The sequence below is a fragment of the Erinaceus europaeus genome, chromosome 7, assembly GCF_950295315.1.
Source record: "Erinaceus europaeus chromosome 7, mEriEur2.1, whole genome shotgun sequence".
NCBI classification, from domain to species: domain Eukaryota; kingdom Metazoa; phylum Chordata; class Mammalia; order Eulipotyphla; family Erinaceidae; genus Erinaceus; species Erinaceus europaeus.
In genome coordinates, this window is record NC_080168.1 from 40,069,408 (window position 1) to 40,092,648 (window position 23,241).

At 39.2% G+C, this 23,241-nt stretch overlaps 1 protein-coding gene across 1 annotated transcript in view; it reads left to right on the top strand.

The window, feature by feature from the left end:
- The first annotated feature begins 13,479 nt into the window (after positions 1-13,479).
- SPIC (Spi-C transcription factor) overlaps positions 13,480-23,241 on the top strand; it is a 30,706-nt gene continuing 20,944 nt past the window's right edge. The window contains exons 1-4 of the mRNA XM_060194243.1: positions 13,480-13,760; positions 17,461-17,486; positions 20,039-20,132; positions 22,618-22,730. Coding sequence (XP_060050226.1) covers positions 17,484-17,486; positions 20,039-20,132; positions 22,618-22,730 — 210 coding nt within the window. The 5' untranslated portion in view covers positions 13,480-13,760; positions 17,461-17,483. The remainder of the gene's footprint in view (positions 13,761-17,460; positions 17,487-20,038; positions 20,133-22,617; positions 22,731-23,241) is intronic.

Consider the following 23,241-nt stretch of genomic DNA (forward strand, 5'->3'; position numbering starts at 1 on the left):
AAATAAAATGCCAGTGTGGGGAGAAAGCATAATGTTCATGCAAAAAATATTTTATGACTGAGGCTCCAAAATCCCAGATTCAATTCCCTAGACTATCATATGCCAGAACTGGCCAGAGCTCTGCTCTCTCTCTCTCTATATATATATATGTATATATATATATATCCTTAAAAATAATAAAAACAAACTAAAATGTATTTTAATAAAAAAAATGTCGAGGGAGTCGGACAGTGGTGCAGCGGGTTAACAGCAAACGTGGCGCAAAACGCAAGGACCGGCCTAAGGATCCCAGTTGGAACCCCGACTCCCCACCTGCAGGGGAGCCGCTTCACAGGCGGTGAAGCAGGTCTGCAGGTGTCTGTCTTTCTCTCCCCCTCTCTGTCTTCCCCTCCTCTCTCCACTTCTCTCTGTTCTATCTAACAATAATAACATTAATAACCACAACAATGTTAACAAGGGCAACAAAAGGGAAAACAAATAAATAAATATAAAAAATAAAAGAAAAGGTCATGGGATTCGGGCAGTAGTGCAGCATCATGTCTACTTGGGATTCCCTGACTAGGGCCCTGGATGATGGGGTGGTCTGGTAGTGACCAAAAGGGCCATCATTAGAGTGTGCTGATCTTTTGCCCTTATCCAACTTTCATAGTCTTTATTTGAGAAGGTTAGAGTTAGAGTGATTGAGGGAAGAGAAATAGGGAGTAAGTGAGGAGGGTACTACCTAGTTCTAAATAGAAAATATTTGATTAAGTACTTTATGGTATCTTTTTAAGGTTGTTCTGTTTGCTTGCTGCACTTATTGAGTCACTGTAAACTATTGCACACTTTTACTTTAAGGTATATATTTTGTCCTTTTTAATGTATTACTCTCACAGGTGTGAAGTGGCATCTCATTGTTTTCTTCATTTGTATTTCTCTGATAATCTATGATCATTTTTTCATATGCTTGTTGGGCATTTGAATCTCTTTTATAGTGAAAAGTCTATTCATATCTTCTTCCTATTTTTGTGTTTTGTTGTTTGTTGAATTTTATGATTTATTTATATATTTTGGTTCTGAGCCCTTTATGTGATGTATGGCATGTAAAAGTCTTTTCCCACTCACTAGAAAACCTTTCAGTTTTGTTGCAATGTAACAAATTTTGAGGTGGTTGTATACATTTGTGGATACCCCCTATTGATTAAAATTACAGTTTAGCTAATTTGTATAACTGAATGCTTCAGTTCTTGGCAGCTTCACTTGAAGAACAAACACTAAGCTGGACTCAGGAACTGAGTGACATAGCAAGCTACTGGGCTGTGTGTTACACAACCTATGGTGATGCTTGCTGTACAGAAGAACTCTGTGCCAGGTGAGAGATGGCTTGTTTTTTCCATGCTGGCATAGGAACCTCGAGCAAAACCCAGTTTTAGTTCACCTCCATTCTTGCCTGTGCACTCATTCTTGTCAGTGTTTTGTAACCCACAGCCTGACCCGTTAGAGGATAAATGAGTATGTTTTATGAGAAGATTTTGGTCAGTACTTTAAAATAATTCATATTCAATAAAACTGAAGAGAAACTACAGAGTTCATAAGGAGAGTTTGTTGGCTTTTTTTCAGTTCAGTTGTTTTAAAATAAAGAAATGTATTTCTGGGTGGGTCATGCAATGCTATGTATTTTTTACTGTGGATGACAGCCAAAAAGAGCTTGAAACCAATAGCAAAAAATGCCAAAGGTATGAACATTATAGAAAATAAATGAATCAGGGCGGGCATAGATAACATAGTGGTTATGCAAAGAGACTGTCATGCCTGAGGCTCCAAAGCCCCAGGTTCAATCTCCCCGCACCACCATAAGCTAGAGATGAGCAGTGCTCTGGTATTTCTCTCTTTGTCTCTCTCTCTGCACCTCTCTCAAAAATAAAATAAATAAAATACTTGAAAAATGTTTCTTTGAAAAAAAAAAAGAAAGAAAATAAATGAAGCATCCTACTCTCCCAGATTCCCTCCATTTTGTTCTCCATTTCTAATCTTTCTCTGCCAACCTGTGAAATATCTGGGCTTCATGACTCATTTTGTTTTCACACTGACATTTTAAAAATGCTTGTAGAAATTGTAGAAATTCCGAAATATTTATTTGAGAGAAGGAAGCCTGAGATTTGCTCAGCTCTGGCATATAGTGTGGTACTGAGGACTGAACCTTTGACACATCAGGCATAAAAATCTTTTTGCCACAGGCCCTTTGGAATAGAACTAAAATACGTCTACTAGCTATCTACAAAACAGAGACCACCCCCCCTCCCAACTCTTCATCTTCACTATCCCAGCCTTTAGGTTCATGGTTAGTCAACAATTTGTTTGGCTTTGTATGTTAACTTTCCTTTCAGCCACCAGGTTCCAGATGCAAGCATGATGCCAACCAGACTTCCCTGGACAGACAACCCCACCAATGTGTCCTGGAGCTCTGATTCCTTAGAACTTTACCCCACTAGGGAAAGAGAGAGGCAGGCTGGGAGTATGGATTGACCTGTCAATGCCCATGTTCAGCGGGAAAGCAATTGCAGCAGCCAGACCTCCCACCTTCTGTACCCCACAATGACTGACCTTGGGTTCCTACTCCCAGAGGGTTAAAGAATAGGAAAGCTACCAGGGAAGGGGATGGGGTACAGAGTTCTGGTGGTAGGGATTATGTGGAGTTGTACTCCTCTTATCCTATGGCTTTGTTAGTGTTTCCTTTTTATAAATAAAAGAAAAAATATATTTGCATAACCATTATGCTATCTCCCCAGTCCAGAATAGTGGTTTATGTGAGACTCTTTCATGCTTGAGACACCAGAGGCTCCAAGGTCAGAAACCAGAGTTAAGCAGTACTCAGGTTAAAACAAAGCAAAACCTTACAGAACCAAACATAATTAACTCTATGTAATAGAGATTTAAATAATGTCTGCCTAGCCCACTTTAATCGAACTCTGCATCTGAGTAAGGGGTTGGGCTCTTCAGTGATTCCTAAATATTCTAAAAGAACTGAGCTATGATATTCAACATCCTTTGGTTCAGTGGTTTTGCTCTAAAGTAAATTAGATTAAAATATTTTGGGTTATTTCCTGGCTTGCTCTAGACCAAATTTATTTTATTTTATTTTATTTTATTTTATTTTATTTTATTTTATTTTATTTACCACTGCTCAACTCTGGCTTATGGTGGTGCAGGGAATTGAATCTGGGACTTTGGAATCTCAGGCATGAGAATCTCTTCGAATAACCATTATGCTATATACCCCCACCCACTAAACTTCTTTCTCTGCTTCTAGGTCCGGAATTCCTCCATTATGAATGGCTTGATCTCTTTTTGGATATATCTTCCCACTGAACTCTTACTGGAGACTACTTTTAATTTCTGTTTAATCTAAGAAACACAATATTGACTTTTTGCTTTGCAAAATCATGTGTGACCTTCCCTCTGGACCTCACCTGAAAGCAGTCCTTTCAAACACCTGAGCAACTCAGGCATATTAGCTTCAGGTACACTAGCTAGCAATTGTAGATCTGGCAGTTCAATCTCTTTATTTATTTATTTTAAGATTTATTTTTGGGTTGGGGAGATAGTTCAGTGGTAATTCAGAAAGGCCAAGTTTAATCCCTAACACCACTATAAACCAGAGCTGAGCAGAAGTGTAGATGATAGATAGGTATAGATAATATGTAGATAGATATAATTATTATTAACTGAAAGCACTAGGGGATTTTGGTGTTATAGTGATTGAACCTGGCACTTTAGAACCCCAGGCATGGGAGTTTTTTGCATAATGATTGTGCTATTTCCATAGCACTCTATAAATTATAAATATAAATGATTTGTTTAGGGAAGGCAGAATAAATTACTTGAATATTATATGTAGTTTGCCATATATGCAACCCAAGTTCAAGTCTTCCCCAAACTAAATCATAGGAAGCTCTAGTGCTGTGGTGTCTTTCCCTTTCTGTTTCACTGTCTCCCTCTTTTTTTTCCCAAAAGTAAATGCAAAATGGTGATGACAATAAATAAATAAACAAATAAACAAAATAAACTTTGCTGTTAAGGTAATACCTAGACTCTTAAGATAGACAAGAGACAGGGAGTCAGGCAGTAGCACAGCGGGTTAAGTACACGTGGCGCGAAGGACCAGTGTAAGGATCCCTGTTCAAGTCCCGGGCTCCCCACCTGCAGGGGAGTTGCTTCACAACAGGTGAAGCAAGTTTACAGGTGTCTATCTTTCTCTTCCCCTCTCTGTCTTCCCCTCCTCTTTCCATTTCTTTCTGTCCTATCCAACAACAACGATATCAGTAACAACAACAATGACAATTATAACAATAAAAAACAACAAAGGCAACAAAATGGAAAATAAATTAAAAAATAAATTTTTTTTTAAAAAAGAAAGAGACAGAAACAGGGGGAAGACACCACAACAATGAAGCTTCCTCCAGAGCAGTGGCAGCTGGTCTCAAATCTGGGCTGTGCACATGACAAATTAGGCACAATATCTAGGTGAGCTATTTTATCCCTTCCACACACTTAAATTTATTTATTTATTATTATTATTTTTTTAATATTTATTTTATTTATTTATTCCCTTTTGTTGCCCTTGTTGTTTTATTGTTGTAGTTATTATTGTTGTTGTTGTTGGATAGGACAGAGAGAAATGGAGAGAGAAGGGGAAGACAGAGAGAAGGAGAGAAAGATAGACACCTGCAGACCTGCTTCACCGCCTGTGAATCGACTGGGATCTTTATGCCAGTCCTTGTGCTTTGCGCCACCTGCGCTTAACCCGCTGTTCTACAGCCCGACTCCCCTATTTATTTATTATTTTTTAAAATGGCCAACAACTACATGAAGAAATGCTCAGCACCATTAGCTCCCAGGGAAATGAAAAATCAAAACCACTGTGAGGTACCACTTTATACCCATAAGGGTGCTCTGATTAAAAAAAAAAAGAGAGAGAGAGAGAGATAAGATAGTTCCCGCTTCCCTACACCTTAGAGTCTTTGTTAAAAGATAAGTTCTTTTTCCCCATGAATCACCCAGGACCTTCCAGATAACGGCTGACTACCATGACAAATAATATAAAATATAATCATAAATGAATAGGAAAGATACATCCCCCAATACTCAGTTGGTCAAGGCACCAAACCTCTTTTTCTATAAAGCATTCAAATCAGATGCCCTGCTAACCACGAGAAGCAGATTGTTTGTGTTTCTTCTACAGGAATCCCAGAAAAAAACATCTGGACCCCTGAACACCCTGACATCACCCACTAGATGGCACGACTACAGTGGCACACCCCCCGAAACCCTAGATGTCACCTGACGCGATCTGAAGAACCTGATTTACAGACTCCAAGGACAGAACCTTTTTACTGCCTGTCTGCCTTTCCTGCTTTTGCTTTGACCTGTCACGTTCTGGCGGTTCCAGCTCACTTTCTACAAAAAAGCAGAATTCCAGAGGCTGACCTTCCTCATGCAGCATTTCATCCCCTGCCATTTCTCCCCCTAGTCACCTACTTTGGACTGAGACTTTTATCAGACTTGCTGGTATACCCTTTGGACACTTTAGACAATTTTACAGCAGCTTTCTTCCCCTCACGTTGCTGGTTTTTCATAGACTGACCCTGAGTAGTTCACAGACTTTACACACTGTTGCCCTGGGCATTAGATAAAAGGAAAGGGGGAGATGCTGGGAAATTGTGCAGATGCATTCACATCTGCCATGTTTTCCCCTCAGGATACTAGTTCCCATGAGAGTTGGGACATTCTGGGAGTGCCTGTTCTGCTACGTTATGCCCTCAGGACATTGTCTATATCCCTGCGATATTTGGAGTGCTTTGGTTACTCCTCCCCCCTCCCATTCTCACGAGAGTTATCATCCTATCCTGGAGTGCTATTGTTACTCCTCCCCCTTCCCATTGTCATGAAAGCTACTCCTATAAAAACCTTTGTTTTCCGCACCTCGCTCTCTTGCCAGTGCTTCACTCAGGTGTTCATACGCAGGAAAGGTTACTGCGTGAGGCGGGCCATTTTCGCTACCTCCATGTGGCCCAACCTGCTTCTCTAGCACCCAGTTCTGAGGTGCCAGTGCAAATAAAGATTTGTGTTTCCTCTTTGCTCCAGACCCCTCCTCTCTCTCTTCTCCGCGGCCCACGCTCAACAACAAGAGAATAATTGACAGAGGGTGGGCGATATGAAGAAAGAAAGAGAGAGGGGCCAGGCAACGGGGCACCTGGTTAGTTGCAGGTTGAAACCTTTTGTCCTCACCTGTAGGGGGAAAGCTTCACAAGCAGTGGAGCAGGACTGTCTCCCCCTCCCCTCTTAATTCCTTTCTGTCTCTATATAATAATAAACAAATAAAAACATTAGAGAGAGAGAGATGGGGAGGGAGAGAGAGACCTGAAACACTGCTTCACCACTCCTGAAGTTTCCCCCATACAGGTGAGGACAAAAGGCTTGAACCTAGGTCCTTGTGCATGGTAACATGTGTGTTCAACCAGGTGTGTCTCAGTACCCCCTTACACAAATATGTTTCTTTTTTTTTACTTTATTTTTTAAATTAAACTTATTTATAAAATAAAAAATAGAAAATATCGACAAAATCAGAGAATAAGAGGGGTGAAATTCCACATGTTTCCTACCTCCAGAGTTCCATATCCCATCCGTTCCATTGGAAGCATTTCTATTCTTTATCTCTCTGGGAATATGGACCCAGGGTCATTATAGGATGCAGAAGGTGGGAGGTCTGGCTCCTATAATTGCTTCTTTGCTGGACATGGGTGTTGGCAGGTTGATCCATACTCCCAGCTCATCTCTCTCTTTCTCTAGTGGGGCAGGACTCTGGAGAGGTGAGGTTCCGGGGTACATTGGTGAGATTGTCTGTCAGGGGGAGACAGATTTGTGTCATGGTAATATCTGCAACTTGGTTTTTGGAACACATATTCCTTTGCTTCCTCCTTTCTGTGGGACTCAGTTCAGTAGGTCTTGTAAGGTGGGGTTGACTGTGGCAAATTCCTTTAGCTCTTGAATATTTGAGAAAACCTTTATTTCCCCCTTATATTTGAAGGATAATTTTGCAGGATACAAGATTTGTGACTGGAATTCCCTCTCTTTTAGAACTTTTTTTTTTAAATAAAAAAGTGCTCTAACATACCAACTTTAATGAGATGCTCTGTGCTTATGTATTTGTAAATAAAAATTGAACCAAAATTTATTACAACTGAAATTTTTGAAAGCCAGGAGTATCTAGTTACAATACCCTATCAAGTAATATTTTAAATCAAATTACCCTATGTTTTATTTACATTCCTCCTATATAAATCTACTACTTACTACAAATCTACTACTCCTGGTGACCATTTTTTCTTTTTTGATTTTTTTCAGAGAGATATTCCTCAAATTCCTATGTTGAGTTTCGTCTCACTCAAGACTACCAAAACACAGACAAGTCATGCATTAATCCTTTCCTGGGAACAAAGAAGTAAAATTACAAGTACACTGACATCATTCTTCATCAATTTCCTATATAAATAAAGCACTGTAATTGAGTCAGGAGAGAAGATGCCAAGAAATAGAGTCATTACAGAATTTATGGCACAGATTATGTAAAATTTGTTTCCAATTCTCAATTTCAGCATATAGGAGCATTCACAAGTTGGTACATAATGAACCTAAAACTGCTACCAAGAAAGAATGGCACAAAAATTAATTTTCTGGCCAAATGGAATTCAGTCTGAATCAGACTCTGCATCTATTTTGGGAGTATCTGCCTTGGCCAGCTTTCTCTGAGACCCACAATATCTACAGCCACATTGAAATCTTTGTCCACACCCTCCTTTAGAACTTTAAATGTCATTCCACTCTCTCCTTGCCTCTAGAGTTTGTGAAGAGAAATCTGATGAAAGTCTTATAGTTCTGCCTTTGCATGTAATTTCTTTCTTTTCCCTAGTGGCTAGCAAGATTTTTTCCTTGTCATTGACTTTTGATAGTTCTATAATAATGTGCCTTGGCATTGGTCTTTTTGTATTTATAGATCTGGGTGGTTGTTCTGCCTTTTGAATGAGACTGTTCTGAGGGTGTCCAAAGTGAGGGAAGTTCTTAGTTAAAATTGCTCTGCAAATGGACTCCGGGGCTTTTGCCTTGTCCTCCTCCTCAGATATAACTATCATTTTTATATTTCATCTTTTAATAAAGTCTGCAATTTCACAGAGTTGCTTCAGTCTTTTCTGAACCATTCCTCTCCCTCAGCTTTAAATTTAAAGAGGGGCTGGCTGTCTCATCTTTGAATTCAAAAAGTGGGTCATCCATATCTTCTAGTTTGAAGATTATTTCTTTTGAATGTGTGAGTCTACTTGCTAAGCCTTCTACCTGGGCATGGATTGCAGTTAGAGTGTCATTTACTCCCTGGAGTTCTGTTTGAAAGTTTTTTTTCATGCTTCCTAACTGCTTAGTGAGTTCTGAGTATAGTTCTTCTTTCAAGATCTGAAGATTCTTAGTGAACTCTTTTATAAGTTCCTCTCTTGTATGTTTTTTTCCTTGTATGTTTTAATTCTATAGTAAAATGCTCCTTTAATTCTTGCTTAGATTCTTGGAGGGTCCTTATAATGAGCATTCTTGAGTTTGTCTCTGAGAGTCTCTCTAAATCTGTAATTCCTTGGATTTCTTCTGTTTAATTTCTGTCTGGCTGGTATGGCATGACTATTTAGTTCTGTTTCTTTGCTTGCGCATTATTTTGTGCTGGCTATTGATGGCCAGCAGGTGCTATTGTGATCTCTAGGTTTCTCTTGTTTGATCTGTGGCAGGTGGGATGGGGTGTGTGTGTGTGTGGGGGGGTTGCTTTGCACAGTGTTGTGGTCATAAATATCCTGTTTTATGTTGTGTCCTTGCCTTAAATTCAGAAGGCTAACACCCCAGTCAAAGATTGAGAGGTTTTAATCCTGTCTCTTTTTTTTCCCCAGCACTAGGAACAATGTTACTTTCTGTGTTTAAAGTGAAATTGCCAAAATTCAGTGCAGTTCAGTACCTGAACTGGCCAGAGCTCTGATTTGACTTTGCTGTTCTTCAACCCATTCCTCTTTTTGCCCCAGTGGGCACCCACCCACATGTGGCTGCAGAACTTTCAGCTGTAGATTATGGCTTCAGTTGGGTCTCTTGTTGTATTTATTTGTTGTTTTGGGAGGCGATGCGATTATTCCTTGGCCATGCCTCCCACAAATGTTTTTCTTTAAAGCACTGGTCTCTCTCCTCCTTCTTTCTGTCCTTTCTTCCTCTCTCTCTCTCCTTTCTCTCCCACTAGGGTTATTAAAAATAATTTTATTTATTAATGAGAAAGATAGGAGGAGGGAGAGAAAGAGCCAGACATCACTCTGGTGGTACATGTGCTGCTGTGTATTTAACTCAGGACCTCATGCTTGAGAGTACAATGCTTTATCCATTGCACTACCTCCTAGACCACTCCCACTAGGATTATTGTTGGGGCTCAGTGATGGCACTATAAATCTACTACTCCTGGTGACCATTTTTTCTTTCTTGATTTTTTTCAGAGAGAAATATAGAGGAAGGAGTGGTAGAGAGGGAGAAAGAGAGATACCTGAAGAACTTCTTTACCTCTTGAACTTTCCCCCTGCAGTTAGGACAGGTGTTTAAACCCAGGTCCTTGTGCATGAAAAAATGTGTGTGCTACCAGATGCACCACTGCCAGCCCCTAAGGCACTGGTATTCTTATTAAGCAACTTAAAATACAACATAGCTACCATACCAAATATATTAGAACCAGGTGAGTCTGCTTTTGGGCTTTTCCAAAGAGGTATGCCAAAAAACAAGTACTTAGAGACAGAGAGAATCCAGATGTGAACTGTACTGTTACCTGAGAGCAAAATCATTACCCTCTCAGTATAAGGCTTCAGACAAGACAGAATGGTTGGAACTGCCAGGTGACTTTTTTTTTTTAATCTATTATCCTATATAATGGTTATTCTTTATTTCTGTCATAAATTTGCAAATTAGATTTATTTTTCTCCCATTCTCTGCATAGTAGATTTAAATAATGCAGTTTTAACAGTCAAGTGTGATTTTATCATGTAATTAAAGAACACTGACTGATGTATCTTTTCATTGTTCAAAGTGAAATTGTTTCCTTGGAATTTCTTTTTTGAAACTTCACTAGCTGTGTTAGATGTATTTTTCTCCTCCTTCTCTTCTTCCTCTTCCTCCTACTTCTTTTAATTATTATACATCAGACCAGAGTATCACTCTGGCATGTGCATATGCTAACAGGAGATCAAATTCAGTACCTTATGGTTTCTAGAGTGCCACCTCCTAGGCTGCTAAATAACTTTCTTCTACCTCTTGCTCCCTTGCTACTCAGCTTGTGATGGTAGAAGTGAAGGTTTTTGTTTTCTTTTAGGTTAATATTTATTTATTTATTTTTACCAGAGGATAGCATAGTTCTGGCTTATGGTGGTGCTGGGGATTGAACCTGGGACCTTTGGTGCCTCAGGCATGATTTTTCTTTGCATAACTATTAAGCTATCTCTCCAGTTGCAAGGAAAGGTTTTCAGACTAGTTCTACCTGATTCAAAGATTTTTTTCATTTACATTCAACTAGAATTTGTATTGGGGGAGTTAATGGTTTACAGTAAATACAGTTATTGATGCATGTTTAAACTTTCTCAATTTCCTGCAAGACATTCTCGCCCCCAGCCTAGGTCCTCCTCCATTAAACACCAGGCCTTGAAGTTAACCCTGTCCCCCCCACCCAGCCCCACCCTGCCCCAGTCCTTTACTTTAGAGCAAACCCTATCCAAGCTCTACTTCTTTGTGTTTCCCCTTTCTATTTTTATTTCCCAACTTCTGTCCACAAGTGAGATCATCCTGTATTCATCATTTTCTTTCTGACATATCTCACTTAACATGATTCCTTCAAGCTCCTATTAATAAACAAATCTTTGAAAGTTTCAGTCTGTTAAGGACACATAACAATTCCAGAGGATAATGCATCTTAATAATAGAGTTTTCAAATACACAAAAGGGCTAGGAGGTGGCCCTGGAAGCATGAGGCCCAGAGTTCCAATATCCCGTGTGCCACAGTGATGCTCTGGGTCTGTCTCACACTTTCCAAGCACAAGGGCTTGAGTTCATGTCCATGATGCTCATGCGGAGGAGAAAATCTTCACAAGTAGTGAAGCAGTGTGGAGTTGTCTCTCTTTCTCTCTCCTCTTCCTCTCTCAAATACTCTGTCTCTCTCTAAGAGGGTTGAACCTGGGACTTTGAAGCCTCAGGCATCAGAGTCTCTCTGCATAACCATTATGCTGTCTACCCCCCACCCACCCTCTCAATTTCTCTATCCTATCAAATAAAGGGGGAAAAAAAAGTAAAGATGGCCACCAGTAGTGGTGTATTTGTCCTGCTGCCACCAAGCCCCAGTATTAACCATGGTGGCAATTAAAATATGAATAAATAAATACAAATAAAAATATATAAATAAAACAAATCCTGATAGTGTTGCTCGGCTGGCTCCCGCATATGGTGATCCTGGACATTGAACCTCAGAGCCTCAGGCGTGAAAGTCTTTTTGCATAACCATTAAGCTATCATCCAACCTCTCCAGTTTGCATTTGAAAAATATTTTCTCAATAGACTTTCTTCAGGGCTATAGCTCCTGGACACTTGGCAGTTTCCACCAAGAAAATGTCTCAATTATATAAATGTATTTGTTGAATGAACAAATGAATGAACCAAGTGAAATGTTCCAAAAAGTGTATAGGTACAAGTTGGTAAAGATATGCCTATATAGTGGTCCAGGAGGTGGCCTGGTAGATGAAGCACTGGACTCTCAAGCATGAGGTCCTGAGTTCAATCCCTGGCAGCACATGTAACAGAATGATGGCTGGTTCTTTCTTTCTCCTCTATCTTTCTCATGAAGAAATAATAAATAATTTTTTTAAAAAGACATGTCTATATAGAAACAAGCACTTTACACAGTAGTTATTATAACATCTACATTTCATTAGAGAAGATGAAATATTTGCATAACAAATACATCCCACTGTTTTTGGGATTTTGGATACAATAGCTTCATATCAAAGGTGTCCAACTATGCAAAACCAACAAGCGCATACATGCACTCCCCCAAAAGTCTTATTTTATTTATTATTATTATTATTATTTTTACTAGAGCACAGCTCAACTCTGGCTTAAGGGTTGAACCTGGGACTTTGAAACCTGAGGCATCAAAGCCTTTTTTCATAACCATTATGCTCTCTCTCCTTTGATTCTCCACCCATAAATTTTACAAAAAAATCCGTAGGTGATTTCTCCTTGGCTGCTCATGAAGACTATAAATAAGAGATTTTTTTTTTTCCAGTTTAGGATGATGCAGACCAAGTATTTCAGAGGGGAAGACTACTTCCATCTATTACATCTGGAGGACTGGACTCTATGGACTGGTAAGATGAAATGAGTAAGTAGAGCAGAAGATAAACTGGGAAAGATATATTATAAATTAAGGAATATACTATTATTTTCATCAGAACCACCACAATCTTCTATGCTGGATAAGAGACTTTGACCTGTCACAGTTGGTAGCAATAAGCCTTTCTTTTGTAGCATGTCTACTGGGTTTTTGGTTTGAAGGAAAGACTACATACAGTATGGACTCCATTTTTTCCTACAAAGGAGTGATGGCAAATAACACTAAAACTGAAAAAGGGCTTAATGGTGGCTTACCTGGTTGAGCACACACATTACAGTGTACAAAGACCCCAGTTGAAGTCCCTGGTTCTCATCTGTAAAGTGGTAGCTTCACAAATGGTGAAGCAGTGCTGCAGGCTGCTCTCTTCCTTCTTTCCTTCCTTCTTTCCTACCTTTCTTTCTTCCCTTCCTTCTTTCCTTCCTTCCTTCCTTCCTTCCTTCCTTCCTTCCTTCCTTCCTTCCTCCCTCCCTTCCTTCCTTCATTCTTTCCTTCTTTTTTCCAAGACTTTATTTATTAGTGAGAAAGATAGGAGAGAAAGAAAGAACCAAACATCATTCTGGTACAAGTGCTGCCAGAGATCGAACTCAGGACCTCAGGCTTGAGAGTTCAATGTCTTATACACTGTGCCAACTCCCGGATTACGTCTTTCTGTCTCTCTTCCTTGCTACCTCTACTTTCTTTCTCAATTTCTCTCTGTCTTTCTCCAAAATAAGTACATAAATAAAATACTTGTTTAAAAAAAAAGTTGGAAAGAGAGCTTCCAGTGTCAGGGGAAGTGTCATCTTTTTCAGACCTCTAAGTTTATCATTAAGCAACTTTGTGAATAAAATGTCTAGGGAGCTAAGAGACCAGTTTGGGGAGAGCTGAATGAAGGTTGTTTTTAGTCCAGGCAAGAAAGGCAATATGGGATACAGAGTCAGAGGAAAAATATTAGGAACTAAAAACAAAAATGGGTGTCAGTTTCTCATGGTACAGATTATACTGGGATGCAGGGATGTTGATGGTGTTTTTGCTAGTACTTTTGAACCTTAAAATACAAACTGTTTTATGCTATTTCAAAATAAGAGCCCCTAATGTCAACTAGCCCTGTCATGACACAGAAATTACAAAGGCACTGTATCTTTTAAAGAAAATCCCCTTTTTGTAGCACTTCCTTAAAAACAGCTATTTAATGCAACTCTGCCAGTTCTTGACAGTTCTGTCTTAACAATTCTGATTGTAAAAGATTGGGAAGAAAATTTAGGTTTTGTCTTTTTTTTTTTTGGTAAAGGGTTGAAGTGTCTTCCTGGTAAGTGTTTAGCTATATATTTCAAAATATCTTGTAATATTGTTAATTTTCTCCTTAGACCTTTTCAAGAAATAGCGAGCACTTACAATGATCAGTGTTCTCAAGCTTATTTTTTTTTCTCTTTGAGTTTGCTACATTTAAGACTTGTGATAGTTTTGTGGGGAATTTTAGTCAGTGTGCAACTTAATTTAACTATTTAATTCAAAGTATAATAATCATGTATTTGTTATCACAGTTATGACTATTTGTTATGAGCATATGTTGTCAACCATTTATAAGGGGTTTTAAGATTTTTATACTGTCGATAAACACTTGTCAAAACAGAGATTGATGTATGAGTTTCTTCTTTTTAAGTTTGTTCTTAATTGTTCAACATTTCTCATTGGGAAGCTGTATTTCTTTTTTCCCAGTTTTACTCAGATATGGTTGGTGTGATACTTTATAAGTTTGAGGTGCATATTGTTATGATCTGACATGTACATATTGCAAAAGGATTTCCACAAGAAAGTTAGTTCAGACATTAATAATCTCACATAGTTATTTTTTTTGAAAATCAATAGTGATTTTTCAAAAGGAAATTGAATTTTGATATTTGATATTGATGTGTTAGGACATAGAATCAGGCTGTTATCTCTACATATCACAATATCTATGTGTTAAATATTTAGGTTAATCTCATATTTTCAATGTAAGTTTTAAAAACTTACTAATAGGGTGGGGGTAGATAGCATAATGGTTATGCAAACAGACTCTAGTGTCTGAGGCTCCGTCAAATCCCAGGTTCAATCCCCTGCACCACCATAAGCCGGAGCTGAGCAGTGCTCTGGTAAAAAAAAAAAAAAAAAAACTTACTAATAGACTTACTTGGTGTGATAATTTAAAATAAGAATATTAAGTTCAGTATACTCTTGTTAGAGCTGTAAATTTGTTTTTAATGAGCATTGTTCTTATAGGACAGATAATTAAAAAATTTATGTAACTACTTATGTAAACAAAACCTAAATTATTTAGAGAAATAAGAAAGTAAATCACCACAAAGTGCAGGGACCAGCGTAAGGATCCCGGTTCGAGCCCCCGGCTCCCCACCTGCAGAGGAGTCGCTTCACAGGCGGTGAAGCAGGTCTGTAGGTGTCTATCTTTCTCTCCCCTTCTCTGTCTTCCCCTCCTCTCTCCATTTCTCTCTGTCCTATCCAACAACGAATTGCGTCAACAAGGGCAATAATAATAAACACAATGAAGCTACAACAAGGGCAACAAAAGGGGGAAAAAAATGACCTCCAGGAGCGGTGGATTCACGGTGCAGGCACCGAGCCCAGCAATAACCCTGGAGGAGGAAAAAAAAAAAAAAGTAAATCACATAAATGTATAGACTATAGGGCTTTTCAGATATTAGAGTTCACAGATAGGTTCCATGGGGAATATTTTACTTGTAATATAAAATATAAATCCAGATTTCTTGAGAGAAAAAGTATGCCTTTCACCAGACTATCAAATTATAACACCAAAAAGGTTTTATTTTTAAATCAATTTATTAATGAGAGAGAGAGAGAGAGGAAACCAGAACTGGGGACTGAACTTGGGACCTCATGTTTGCAAGCTTTATCTATGTGCCATGTCTCAGCTACCAAAAAGATTTTTTAAAAATTATTATTATTTTTTTAAATTTAGGGACAGTGAAATAGGCACAAGCCCAGTACCTACCTCACTGAAGGAAGCTTTGGTTCTGTGGTCTCTTTCACTCTATCTCTGTCCCCGTAATGATAGTAAGTAAAACAGTGCAGGAAATGTGGTGGAAAAAAAACAAACAAACTAGTGAACTGGGAGGTGGTATAGTATAGTAGGCTTGAACTTTTTTTTTTTTTTTGCTTCCAGGGTTATTGCTGGGGCTTGATACTACACTACAAATCCACTGCTCCCAGAGGCCATCCCCTCCCATTGTTATTGTTAGATAGGACAGAGAGAAATTGAGAGAGGAGGGGAAGATAGAGAGGGAGAGATGTGAGGATGTGTTTCACTGCTTGTGAAACAACCCCCCACCTCAGTGAGTGGGGAGTAGGGGACTTGAACCTGGATCCTTGCATGGTTCCCTGGCTTGGAATCTTAGCATAAAGTTGTGAGGCCAGAGTGCTCTTCTTCTTCTCTCCTCTCCTCTCCTCTCCTCTCCTCTCCTCTCCTCTCCTCTCCTCTCCTCTCTTATTCCCTCTCTCTCTCTCATATTTATTAATTATTTAATTAATTTATTTATCAATTTGTTAAAAAGGAAAGAAAGAACTAGACATCACTCTGGTACAAGTGCGCCAGAGATAGAACTCAGGACCTCATGGTTGAGAATCCAATGCTTTATCCACTGTGCCACCTCCTGGACCACTCTTTCTCTTCTCTTTCATAAGTAAAATAAATCTTTAAAACATTTTGCATTCATCAAAGAAAATTCAGATCATGTTTTCGGTTTATATAGATATTAAAAGTAGAGTATGCAGGGCTACTATGGGGTGCCTCTTCCCAGGCACGTACTCTCTGGGCTGGAGAGAACTCAACCGGAGCCAGCCTGGGCTGCTACCCACTCAGAAACTCGAGGGAGATGACTCAGGAACAGAACTGTGGTGGCGAGGCAACTCAATTCTTTATTGATCAGAGAGCCAAGGCTTTTAAAGGGCAGACCCGGAAGTGGCAAGTCGGAAATGGAAATGGCTAGGAAAGGGTGGGAAAGGCAAAAGGGGTTGGGAAGGTAGGAACTTCTTAGCAACTGTTGAGAGGGTTTTAACTGGTAGGATAAATAATAATACCCTGCAGGCAAGGAGGGTCTTGAGGGTAGAAAGAAGATAGATCAAAGGAATGGAATAGGTGGGGATCTTTCAGGCAAAACAATGACTATGTAGACAGGCCATAGTATCAGGAATGCAGGGTGGAGCAGGGGGAGCTGGCTAAATGTTTTAAAGTATGCCAGGCTCCGGGAGGCAGAAAAATGCAGGGTGCTTTGTGAGGCTCCTCACAATTTCCCAACATCTCCCCCTTTTTATCTAATGACCATAGTATCAGGAATGCAGGGTGCTTTGTGAGGCAAGGAGTCTGATAAGATGGGGCACACCTTTGGGGTTACTCTTATCCCTCCTTGCTTAACCTCTCTGTAGAGAGAGAGACTGACAGGATAGATGCACTCCTCGGATCATGCCCTGCCAGGCTCTACCACATCTTCACAATTTCCCGTCAGAGTTGAGGATATAGCATAATGGTTATTCAAAAGGGCTTTCATGTCTAAAGGTCAGAGGTTCAGTCCCCAGCATCACCATAAACCAGAGCTGAATAGTGCTCTGCTTAAAAAATAATAATAATAGGGAGTCAGTACAGTGGGTTAAGCGCAGGTGGCGCAAAGTGCAAGGCCTGGAGTAAGGATCCTGGTTCGAGCCCCCAGCTCCCCACTTGCAGGAAGGTCACTTCACAAGCAGTGAAGCAGGTCTGCAGGTGTCTATCTTTCCTTCCTCCTCTCTGTCTTCCCCTCCTCTCTCTATTTCTCTCTGTCCTATCCAACAATGATGACAACAATAATGACAACAATAATAACTACAACAATAAAAAAACCACAAGGGCAACAAAAGGTGATAAATAAAATAAATATTAAAAAATTAAAAATAATAATAGTACATTAAATAAAACCCCATTTTAGACTGTATCTAATTTTGTTTTAAACTTATTTTTTCAGAATTATCTCTTTATTAATGAAGCATGGTAAGTTGACACTTAAAATCTTATTCATTCTCCATTTTGAAAAAAATAAAGACCTGAGTTGGATTAATATGGGTATGAAATGTTTACAGAATAGTTCAATTTTAGGTTTTGAAAAAATACTTCTGGCTTTTATTTATTTATTTATTTATTTATTTATTTTTTAATAGAGACAGAAAGGCAGAGAGAGTGAAAAAGACCAACACTCTTGAAGTTTCCTTCAGTACAGTAGTGGCCAGACTGGAACCTGGAATATGGCAAAGCAGCACATTATTCCAAGTGAACTGTTTTGTTAGTCCAACATGCTTTTATAATTAACTCTGTGTGTGTGTGTGTGTGTGTGTGTGTGTGTGTGTGTGAGAGAGAGAGAGAGAGAGCTTAAAACTTCACTCTGTCTCTATTTGTTTCTTGTTTTCATGTGGTGCCATGATGAAACTCGGGATCTCACATATTTAAAACATGCTCTCTATTACTTTCCGAACCCTAAGAATCACCCCCTTTCTTTCTTTCATCTTTTTCTTTATTGGGGATTATTGATTTGACACAGTTCTTGACACATGGATACAATTTTTCATCTATGATGTGTGCCTACAAAACACATATCTTTTTTAAAATATTTAAAAATTTATCTTTATTTATTGGATAGAGACAGCCAGAAATTGAAAGGGTAGGGGGATATAAAGAAATGCTTGGAGCACTGCTTCACCACTTGCAAAGCTTTCCCCCTTCAGGTGGGAACTGGGGGCTCGAACCCAGTTCCTTGTGCATTGTAACGTGCACTCAACCAGGTATGCCACCACCTGGCCCCCAAACCACATATCCTTTAGGTATTTTTCCACCATCATGCACCAGGACCTCAAATGCCCCCTCCCCAATCCCTGCCCTGTTCTTCCTCCCCAGTGTACTTTGCTTTGGTGTAGTACATTAAACCCAGTCCATGTTTTCTCTTTCTGTCTTTCTTTCTTAAATTCTGCTTATGAGTGAGATCATCCAATATTCATCTTTCTCTTTTTGGCTTATCTCAATTAACATTCCTTCAAGTTTCACCTAAGATGAGGCAAAGGAGATGATTTCATTTTTACCAGTTGATTAATACTCCGTTGTTTATATATACTTTTTTTTTTTTTTAACCACAGCACTACTCAGCTCTGGCTTATGGTGATGCGGGGGATTAAACCTGCAACATCAGAGCCCAGGCATGAGTTTCTTTGCATAACCAGTGTGCTATCTACCCCTTACCTATACTACAATTTTTTTTAGCTACTCATCTGTCATTGGACATCTGGGTTGCTTCTAAGTTTGGACTAAAGACTTTGTTGGATTAAAGATATTTCTTTGCTTCCTTTTAAAAAATCAGTTTCTTTTAATACATTTTCTTGCTAAAATTTCACAAGTTATATAATGTCCTTAGCATGGGTACTATTCTGTAAATTCTTGTAGTATAGCATTATTATATTAGCAAGGAATCTTTTTTCTTTTTTAAAAAAATTATCTTTATTTATTTATTGCATAGAGACAGCCAGAAATTGAGAGGGATGGGGTTATAGAAAGGGAGAGAGACAGAGAGATACCTGCAACCCTGCTTCATTATTCAGAAAGCTTTCCCCCTATAGGTGGTGACCGAGGGGTTCTAACACAGGTCCTTGCACATTATAACATATGCAATCAACCAGGTGCACCACCACTCAGCCCCTGGAATCTTTCTTCTTATTTATTTATTTATTTATTTATTTATTTATTTATCACTGAAGCTTTACCACTCCAGGCCAACTTCTTGAGGTAGAAAAAGAGACAGAGGCATAGAAAAAATGCCACAGCACTGAAGCTTCCTTCAGTAAGGTAGAGGCTTGGCTCAAACCTTGGTCATGAACATGACAAACAAAGAAGATTCACTATCAAAGTGAGTTATCTTGCTGGCCATGGTTTATTATTCATTCATCATTCATTCATTCATTCATTCATTCATTCATTCATTCATTATGAGAGAATGCAAGAGGAGGGAAAGAGAAACTGAGCATTGCTCAGCTCTGGCATAAGGTGGTGTCAGGGATTCAACCTGCAGCCTCTGGTGTCTAAGGCATGGAAGTAGGAGCTCTAATAGCCTGAGCTATAACCCCAGCCAGGATCTTTCTCTCTTTAAATTTATTCATTAGACCAAGCCAAACCAACACTCTGGCATATGTACTACCAGATTTTAAATAACGTCCAGAACAGAGAATACCTTACTTTTGCAACTCCTGTACGTTACCACTGTGCTACCTCCCTGGCCACAGAGCAATAAATGAGGTTGCTTTTGTTCCCCAGAGGACTATTTGGTAACATCTGAGTCACTTTTAGTTGCAGTGGTGGGAGTGCCCTGGCATCTGGTAGAATTGGATAGAAGACAGGAAATCTGCTAAGCACCCTGCAACACAGTATAGCACCCCCCAACCCCCATCACAGAAACTTAATCTAAAATAGCAATAGTCTGCTATTGCAGAAACTGCCTTCTCTATCAGAAAAGTTAAATTCATCCTGTAGTTTGCAGCTCTAAACTTCTGCCACTGTTCTAATAGGCTGGTGTCGAACAAGACAAACTGGGTCAAGCATTTGAAGATGCATTTGAGATAATGAGGGATAACTCGACTGGTGATGGTTCGTACCCCCCAGGTAAAGATGTCTCCCAGTGGCACATCGAAGGCTTCTTGGTCTCATAGAGGCTACAATTGAAAAGATGAAAAAAATCACTTTATTGGAGGGAAATTATGACTTATAAGACAGCTGTTGTCATGAGTACAATGTCTATTACAATTTTTTAAATCGGTTAATTATTTAAAAATTTTAACTTTATTTAATTTGAGGACAGAAAGGAATTGAGAGGGAAGGGGGATAGAGGAGAGAGATAGACAGACACCTGCAGCACTGCTTCACCACTTGTGAAATTTCTCCCCTTCAAGTGGGAACCTGGGGCTTAAACCTGGATTCTTGCACATGGTAATGTGCACTTAACCAGGTGTGTCACTGCTTGGACCTTGATTAATTGTTTTTGGTAAAATGTTTATTTTTGCCTCTAGGGCTATTGTTGGAGCTCAGTGCCTGGTGGCTTTTTTTCTTTGGTTTTGGTGGAGATGGAGATGGAGTCATAGAAAGGAAGAGAGAGGGGAGAAAGAGAGAGAGAGAGAGAGACAGAGAGAGACAGACAGAGAGAGAGAGAATACTGCTCCACTGCTTGTAAAACTTCACTCCCTACAGATGGGGACTGGGGACTTGAACCTGGATCCTTGTATTTGGTAATGTGTGCATCTTCTACCTTGTGAGCCACCCCTCAACCCAAATTTATTTATTATTAGAGCACTGCTCAGAGTTATTGCTGGGACTCAGTGCCTGCATAATGCGCCCACTGCTTCCGGTAGTCACTTCTTTTTCTTTTTAATTGATAGGGCAGAGAGAAATTGAGATGGGAGGAGGCAGAGAAGGAGAGAAAGAGAGACACCTGCAACCCTATTTCACTGATTGTAAAGTTCCCCCCTTCCACACTATGGGTGGGGACCAGGGACCTGAACCAGTTCCTTGAACATGGTAACATGTGCACTCAAATAAATGTGCCACTGCCCAGTCCCCAGATTTTACTTTTATTAAATCACTTTATTGGGAAAAATGGTTTATGAGACTATTGTTTATTATTATTATTATTACTCAACACTGGTTTACAGTATTATAACTCTTTGGGAGTATAGCTTCACATCCATATTTTGTATACAACTTGCTAGACACACCACCAAAGTTCCTATGCCATCAAACCTAAGAGACCCCTGAACCCACTCCCTCTTCCTCTAAATTTCCTCTGATAATCGACATTGTCTTCGTAAACCTAAGGGTGCATTCTTTTTGGAAGCTCATTTATTTCATTTTTTCTATATTCCACATGAAGGAAATTCTCCAGTGGACATTCACTCAGCATAATCACCTCTAGTTCCATTCATTTTATCCTGAATGACACAATATCATCTTTTTCTTAATGATAAAGTAATATGCCATGGATTACATATCTTATCACTTCTTTATTCAGTCATCTGTTGGTGAGCATTTGGGCTGATTCCATGTTTTGGCTAATGTAAAAAGTGCATCTGTGAATACAGGCATGTGTATATACTTTTGAACTAATATATTAATGTCCTTTGAGTATGTTCTAGGAGTGATATTGCTAGATCATAAGGTACTTTCATTTTTCAATTGAAATGGAGAGTTATGAATATTTTTCTAATCTTTTTAAAGTTTTAATTTATTATTATTATTATATTTATTGGATAGAAGGGGTGATAGGAAGAGAGATAGGGAGACACCTGTAATACTGCTTTTCCACTTGCAAGACTTTCCCCCGTAGATGGGGACCAGGGGCTTGAACCCTGGTCCTTGTGCATTGTAACATGTGTTCTCAACCAGGTGTGCCACCACCTGCTCCCTAAATTGAGATTTATTAATAGCTATTTTTATTTTTATTTTTTAAAAATATTTTATTTTATTTATTTATTCCCTTTTGTTGCCCTTGTTGTTTTATTGTTGTAGTTATTATTGTTGTTGTCGTCGTTGTTGGATAGGACAGAGAGAGATGGAGAGAGGAGGGGAAGACAGAGAGGAGGAGAGAAAGATAGACACCTGCAGACCTGCTTCACCGCCTGTGAAGCGACTCCCCTGCAGTTGGGGAGCCGGGGTTCGAACCGGGATCCTTATGCTGGTCCTTGTGCTTTGCGCCACCTGCGCTTAACCCGCTGCGCTACAGCCCGACTCCCCAGCTATTTTTATTTTTTAAAGGAAACCCCATACTCTTTCAATAAGAGACTGTGCCAATTTGAATTCTCACCAACAGTGTACAAGAGTTTCTTTTTCTCCATCTTCACCAACACATTCATTATTCCCAACCTTTTGATGTAGGAGTAGGCCATTCTCACCAGTGTGAGGTTAGATTCCATTGTTTGTTTGTGTTTGTTTTAGCAAAGCGCTGCTCAGCTCTAGTTTGTGGTGGTGCTGCTGACTGAACCTGGGGCCTTTGGTCCATTGGATATGATAGTCTAGTGCATAAACTGCTTTTTCCATTTCCCCTGGCTCATTGTGTTTTTTTTATTTATCTAATAATTCTTTTTCTGTTTTGAATTAGATTACAAAAATTACCTAGCTTTTATCAACCACTGTTCTCACGTTAGAGGAACTTCCAGCTACTACACTATGTTGCCTCCGGAGGAACCCGTCAGTAATTGGAGAGCAGTTGTAGTGAGTAGTACATTTATTTGTCTCCAAGAGACAGTCCCTTAGTATGCCATCCTTCACTTTCTCTCTGCTACCTTAAGTCCAGCTGAAAGACTGCAGTGACTGTAAATGCTTCCTAGTAGCCATCAGTGGTGTGAATTTTACAGTCCATATGGGAGATCATCAGCAAAAACGATTCATCTAGATTGCACACCTGCCTTGCTATGTATCCAACCTAGGTTCCACTTGGCCTTCACTATGTTGGATAAAGCTCTAGTGTTATAATATTATTTGCTCTCGCCTGTCTCTTTCTCTGAAAAAAGTCAACCTAGAGTAGTGAAGCTTCAGTGATGACCAAAAAAAAGTAAACTGCTCTTTACCTATCTTTAGACAGATGTGAGTGATTTCTATAAAGATAATGCATTTTCTTTTAATGTATAATATATTGTTTTATTTATTTATTTATTTATTTATCACCAGACCACTACTCATTTTACTAAGGATTATTGGGACTTTTGGTACCTCTGGCATGAAA